At 29.4% G+C, this 7710-nt stretch overlaps 1 protein-coding gene across 1 annotated transcript; it reads right to left on the bottom strand.

The window, feature by feature from the left end:
• Window positions 1–2043: 2043 nt before the first annotated feature.
• Window positions 2044–3698, bottom strand: LOC143545238 (beta-amylase 2, chloroplastic-like). The gene is made up of 3 exons (XM_077037154.1): window positions 3345–3698; window positions 3036–3248; window positions 2044–2277 (listed from the first exon to the last, which is right to left on the bottom strand). The coding sequence occupies exons 1-3, from the start codon at window positions 3591–3593 to the stop codon at window positions 2044–2046; spliced, it is 696 nt and encodes a 231-aa protein (XP_076893269.1). The 5' UTR covers window positions 3594–3698.
• Between the last annotated feature and the right edge of the window lie 4012 nt (window positions 3699–7710).

Raw genomic sequence — 7710 nt, 5'->3', positions numbered from 1 at the left:
ACCAATTCGGATCTGACCCATCTATTGGTTTGAAACCGGTTTAAGTATACATATTTTGAATTCCGTTTGGAGGAACTGCTAGTCAAATAATACGTTGAAACCGGTTTTAAACCGATCCAAACCCATACGGTTTTCATCATGAAACCATTTAGCAATTATATATGCGGAGTTATCAAAACCATTTCCCAAAAGTGTTAAAAAATGGTAACCAAAATACTATTAATAATGAGAATTTATGAATTTTAGCGAGTTGAGAGAGACTCGTTATACGTGTATTCATCTTAACCATTTTTTGTTATCAAAGTTATTTTCTAAGCTAATCGCAAAATATTTTGGGCCACCATAACCTGCTATGACCCATGAATTGCATTCCATGTATGAGATTCAACATCGCGAATACCTTACTTGTGGTAAAACGCATTTCGCCCGATGACACACACGTATTTTCCCTTTTATCGGATGGCAAATTCATTGTTTGTGTCATAATGAGACTTTTACCAATTTCGTATAACATTACCAACAAACCCACATGCTCAAGACACCATTATCACAAAAACACTCATATTCAAATTATTCACATAAAGTAACACAGAGATAATTACATGCTTTTGAGTCGTGTAAAACACTCACCATTGCCCGAAGAACTTGCGATCGCGTAGTCTTTTCTCTTTGTAGTTAACCTCCCAAAGTCAACACTAAATGTGTCAAAATGCCAAGTCTTTAGCACATAACACCATTTTACAACTTGATGAAATTAACTTACTATACATTCAACCCAACTAATTACACCTTAAGTCCTTAACAAGTTCTTAGAGCTTGTGTATCAGCAATGTTTGTCTTTAAATCCTTTTATTCTCTTTTCTTGATCTATTGATCAATTTGATAACGAATTCATAAAACCCACCACATTTTAAGTCCGTGCTTCTTAACACCATTTTTTGTTTATATTGGTATTATATATACGTAAAGTTTTTGACAAAAAATAAAACCATATATAACTATATCTTGAACTTGACACGATCGGGATACAATTCAACATACTCTTCACAATGTCTTCACAATGTTACCATGATTTTATCTAAAGTAGATGTTATTTCTTACAACACCATAAGGATAACATCTACTAAGAGAGCATAAATGTAAATTCGAAGTAGCAAACACAATCATAACACCAACACGCTATGATCAAACAACATAAACACACAAGTAATGCATAAGACGGCGGTAACTAACCTTATAAGAAAAGGAGTAACCGATTGTACTCCTCAAAGTACGCAGGAATAATATGTGTAGCGGAAGTTGGTAAAAAAAAATAGGCTTTATTCTTTGTTAAACAACAATTTTTCCAACTAGAATTTCCTAACGTTGTACTTGCAAGAATTTGAACTTACCACCATCATTTTAGATATGCAAATACCATTCTACAAGGACGTCATGGATTTAATCAGTTTTTATAAAAGCTAATATAGTTATCGAGTTTTTTTATTGAAATAGTTATACAACCAAATTAAATAATATAAAGTATATATATTTAGAGTAGAATTGGAAAATTAATTGGGTTAGTTTGGTGACATGTCACAATATGCAGAGGAAGTAAGCCCATAATATTTTGCCTAAGCACAAGCATACCAACAATAACATCAAGCCATCAAGAGCCAACTCATCATACACATAACATAAAAAAATGGTTTAGGAACCCAAACTACCAGACAAACCAAATCTATGTTATAAAATGATATCTAAATTTTCCCCTATCCAGCATACATTTGCACAGATGTTCATCTTTTCATTCATCAATTGCACTCACTAATCAAAAGTCAAGGAACCACTTAAAAGTCAACAAAAATATGAAAGCACGTAAATTTAGAGCCATGCTTTTCTCTCGGATCATGAAAAAAATCCGAAAAGATCAGGCAAAATATGACCGACTATTATCACTACAACCGAGCCCAATTGAACAACTAGATTTCAAGAACTTTCATCATCTCCTGCAATAGATCGAGTCCAACAACAAATACTGTCAAATTAGTATTAAAAAAAAGGTTAAACTACAATCCTTTTTATAAGCTTACCATGCATTTTCTTGACGAAGTCTTCAAATATTTTAGGATTCTCAAGGAGTGGCTTGAGTCCATGATAGTTAAAGATAGAGTATTTATCACGTAACTTATCATTCAGAGCCTCATCCAGGACTTTGAGATAGCTTTCCTCGTTCATGCAAGGAACAACGTTCCAACTCGTTACAACTAGATCGAGTTCAAACGCCACATCCATCACCTGATTTCCAAGAACTTTTTACTGAGCAATATCGTTCAAAAAACAAATAACATGAAAAAAAAAACGATTCTTGACTTTTTACTTAGGCCTATTAAAGAACCGAACGCTCTTTGTGAAATGTTCAACGCGAAGTGCGTTTATTTAATAAACGAACGAACAAGAGCAATTTTTTTTGTTCATTTAATTAAGTGAAAGAAATGAACATGCGCATTTAGAAAGATTGGAGTTAACTAAGTTAATCGATTATTTTTAGGCAAATCTTTTAAATCAATTATACTTAGAAAGATATAAAAAAACATTAATAAAAAACTGTTTGTTCTGAAATAGCACCTTGACTACTGAAAGTCGGTAAGCCACCGACTCTCCTGAAAAAAAAAAACGCCTAGGTGACAAAGTCTACCCCTTTTGATCAATCACTAGAGCTTGTATATATTAGTTTGTGATCGTTAATGTTAGCTTATGTTTGTTTATGTTAGTTCAATTCCGTTTAAGTTTGTTTATTTGTGTTTGTTTACAATCGTGAACTGTTCGTTTAGTTTTTAAACGAACGAACACGAACATGCTCATTTTCTAAATGAACATACAATTTGTTTGATAATATGTTGTGTTCGTGTTCGTTCAGTTCGGTTTGTTTACAAACCTAAAGTTTTTAGGCTACAATTAACAAGATTTGTTTAAAATATTAGATTATCATTTTGCAAATGTTGTTTTCGTAAGCATGATTAATGCATCTAATTGACTAATCCCTTTTTTCTTACTTCGTTCATCAAGTCACTTGCATTATGAGATGGTTGTGATTCATTCAATGGGTATGATTTGTCCACTGCCAAATTTAAGCCCACTCCATTGCTTTGTAACATCTTCAAAACGGGCCCGTAACCATCATGATGCATTGAGGTGAAAATGCCCGAAGTTAGCTCGGCGGCATGACTTTTTGATTGGTGGTTGTACCACCAGTGAGTCCCTGACAGCTGCTCAAAATTATAAAGTTTCAGAAAGTCATTAAAATGGCATCTCAAAATATTTTGCAGGCTAATAGCTTTCTTTGAAACCAACTAACTAACTACCTTCACATTAACGGTAGTTCGCCTATTAAAAGCTTTCCGGGCAGCAGAAAGCACATCTTGACCATGCTTTATCAACAACTGAGAATACCATCTCAAAAAGAATCTTGATTTGAAGCTATCAAATTTGGTATCATCAGTAAAAAATCCAGGTTGTTCCAAAGATGAATTATAGGAACTTCCGGTTTCTGGTATTTTATTACAGAAGTTGTAATCTTGTTTTCTAGCCTCCTCTGCGAGTGATTTGGACATGTATGCATCATAACACTGAAAAAGCAACACACTTGATTTAAGGCGCTTGAAGGCATGAAAGTGTTAGAAAATGGTAATGACACTGGTCAATTTTGTTTTCCTTTTTATATGGTTTCTTTTAACAACAATAATAAAAAGTTAATAATATTAATTAGGCCACACGTTGTACCGTTGAATATCAATACTATACACACATACATTTATATTTAGGATTACCTGAAATTCACCAATACCAGGATAAATCCAGCCACGTTTCGAATCACTAGACGGGTACCGTAGCTCCCCACACGGTCCTAAACCGATTTCAATAGCAGATATCGTTTTACCTTTACCTTTCAAGAAACTTTCAAAGTTATTTTTGAAATCCACCATCAGATCAGAGTAAACCTACATATTCATGATAACATTAACATGACATACATACATACATACATACAATGAAAGTATATATGTCTTAAAACTTTTCAGTTCGGTTCAGTTAATGTTCGGGCATGGGATACCGTTAACCATAACCTTAACCAATTATGTGGGATGAGATTTACATTCCTTATTTATACCTTGGTGGCATACTCCCATTTTCTTACATCTTCCAATGTGGGATGAAATTTTTTTCATATAAGTAAACTTAACTTAGGAAATATTTTTATTTCCTTAAAAATAATAAAAAAAATAATAAAAAAATAAAAAAAAACGTCGTAATATACACATATGTATAATTTCATATAATCTTTAGTTACGTAATATACACATATGTACAGTATCATTTATCTTAAATTATACACATGTGTACAAAAAAAAACATGTAATTGTACATATATGTATATATTATACATATGTGTATATAATTTAACTAAACCGATTTTTTTAATTATTTTTTTATTTTTTTTATGAAACCGGGATGATAAAATAAGAATTTTGGTTTTTTTACTTTTTTTATTTGTGTGTTTTTTTTAATTTTATATTTTTTTTTATTTTTGGATTTTTTGTGTTCCAAAATGGTTTTCAAAGTTCTCAATTTCAAAAAGGTTCTCTCATGATCCTGATCCTATATATATATATATATAAGGTTGATTTCATTTAAGAACTCATTTGAGTTGAAAGAACTTGAGAACCATTTACACCAATAAGAAACTTCCACATAATCAAATTTGTCTTTTAGTTTAAAGGGTAATTACGTCATTTAATACAAACTTTTTCTCTCTCATATTAAAAACATAATTAAATTAATCATAATCATTCTTTCTCTTGAAAGGAACATCATCTCTCTCTAACACATTCCCTCTTTATAATATGTTTTTTTAATCAATAAAAATTACTAAGTTCTTTTTTTTGGCAATCTGGGTTTTTTTTAAACAAAATTTTTTGTGATTTTTCTTTTTTTTTGGGACTTAAAATTTTAATTATAAAAACTATAACTCCTAATAATTCTATAATGGGTTTTATTTTTTCAACCAACTGTTATTATTTTATGAATTTATTACTTTGATTAAGTTTACTAAATTTTATTTTTAAAATATTATTTATGTTACTTTATATATAGAGAATTTTAAACGTATCAAATATGTATTTAAAAATTTTCATTGCATTATGTTTTTATATAATTTGATGGCTTTTTCCTAAAACAATTGTTTAAATTTGGAATTTGGTTCGAGCTTAATAATCGTTTCTTGTTTGGTAATTCATGTAATTTTGTGTATTACGTGGGTGGATAATTAATGTAATTGAAGTAATTTGCATTATTGATGTATATGTAATTTAGGTAATTTGTGTAATTAGGATAATATCTGTAATTTGTGTAGTTCTTGTAGATCTAATATGGGTAATTTGTGTAGTGTGGGTATATTTTGTAATATGTAATTAAAGTAATTTGCGTTATTGATGTATATGTAATTTAGGTAAGTTGTGTAATTAGGATAATATCTATAATTTGTGTAGTTTTTGTAACCTGAGTAATTTGTGCATATCTAATTTGAGTAATTTATGTAGTGAGGGTATAATTTGTAATTTGTATAGCTTTTGTAATTTGTGTAAATTAGGTAATTTATATAATGTGTGGCCAAACATTTTTAATTGGCGTCCTGTCAAAAACAAAAATGTTATATTTTTTTTATATAAATTGTTGTAAAATTCTATGAAATTCATAGACACACATGCCTAAATAATAAGAACAAACACGTAGTATCGGATGATCAAATTTTATCAAAAAAAAACTAATTTTTCTTTTTATTTTTGATAAAAACAAATATTCATGTCTAAAAAATTAATAATTATTAATAATTATAAAAGGACATGATTAGAGAAATCTTGGAATTTGAAAAAGATCAAAGACTTTAATTTTACCTAAATACCCTTCAACAGTTTAATAATATTACTTTCTCTTTCATCTCTTAATTAAATATTCTTCTTTAATCTCAACCACAAAAAACCAATAAATTAATTAAATGTGTGGCTAAGATTTAGTTCTCAAAGTTCTTATAACTCAAAGGGTTCTTAAATTATCTCTCCCCTATATATATATATATATATATATATATATATATATATATAGGTTTAAGTTTAAAAAAGAAATCAAATTATTGCAAGAAATAAGAGAAATGAATATGAGCCACTAGTTTTATTTTAGGTTTTAAATATTTAAAAAGATGTTAATGCAAAAATAAATGCACTCTCTGTCTACAATTAATACAACTAATATAACCATAATAAATATCTCTAATTAATATATCTAACTAATTTAACTATAATTAATTAAAAAGATAAAAACACTAATTTAGTTTTATTTTTTATTTACACATTCTTCATTTTTATTCAACATAAATACAATTTATTCATATAATACTATTTCTTTATATTAAAAAAATAATTTCCACTCAATATATTAGCATATATCAACGTATTTAAGTTCGATAAATATACAACCTACACAAAGTTATATAACCTACACTATTTTGAGCAATAAAAACGTATAATCTACACAAAGTTAAATAAATATACAACATACACAAAGTTAGATAACCTACACAAAGTTGTATAACCTAAAAAGTTATATAACCTACACTTGTTTTGAACAAGTGTAGATAATCTACACAAAGTTAAAATTTTCGTGTGTAGGAGTTTTTTGTGTGTAGGTTATATGTTTTCGTGCGCGTGTGTATTTTATTGATGATGAATTTTGTGTGTAGGTTAAATGTTTTTCGTGTGTAGGTTATATGCTGTCTTATTCTTAGAACAAATATAGATTATACGTTTTGTGTAGGTTGCATGTTTTTTGTTGATATCTAATGCAAACACATGTAAAATTATTTTTTGGTATTATTCATCATAATGTAAGTATGTGTTGATGGATATTAATATATTGAGTTGAAAGAAATTAGTTTTGGATAGAAAGAAATTTTAATGTATGAATAAATTATACGTGTGTAGGATAAAAATCCAAGAAACAAAAAGTAGGTTATAAAAATAAATGGTTTCTTAATATTTTCTAATTATAATAATTTATTTAGTTATATTATTTAAAAAAATAAGTATTATGGTTTATTAGTTATATTAATTGAACAAAGAGAATAATTAATAGTTTCTTTATTTAGCTTTAAGCATTTAAAACTTAAAACAAAACTAGTGGTCCATATTCATTTCTTACATTTCTTGCAATAATCTCATTTCTCTCTTGAACCATCCCCTATATATATATATGTATATATATACATATTAATTTGAAAGTTCATTATCTCTCTCATTTTGATAATGTTCTACTGCTACCAGTTTTCATGCATGCTGTACAATTGCTTACCGCGTGCTGATGTTGCCACATGTTGTGGGTCGTGGCCTTCCTCCGTCGTTTGTCCGTGCAATAGCATGCCAACTCCACATGTGTATTCTTCTGTGTTATACACATAACTCAGCTCTCTGGCTTCGTTGACGTGTCAATCGGTTAGTACAGAACCCCATGTTGGTTACTTGATCATTCTTTAAATTAGAGGGCTTCTTCATGGCCGATTGAATTTGATTTCTTTCGTCAGGCCGCCGGTCATATAGCGTTGCGCAGTTTCCCGTGATGACATGAGTGTTGTTGCCGGGAACTGCCGTTTACGGTGGCGGGGAGAGTTTCCATTGGGGA

This window comes from Bidens hawaiensis, unplaced genomic scaffold, assembly GCF_021521415.1.
Source record: "Bidens hawaiensis isolate Kalapana, Puna unplaced genomic scaffold, B.hawaiensis_p1.1 tig00013876_1, whole genome shotgun sequence".
Classification (NCBI taxonomy): Eukaryota; Viridiplantae; Streptophyta; class Magnoliopsida; order Asterales; family Asteraceae; genus Bidens; species Bidens hawaiensis.
The sequence above is the reverse complement of the archived record's forward strand: the minus strand, read 5'-3'. Positions and strand labels throughout refer to the sequence as shown.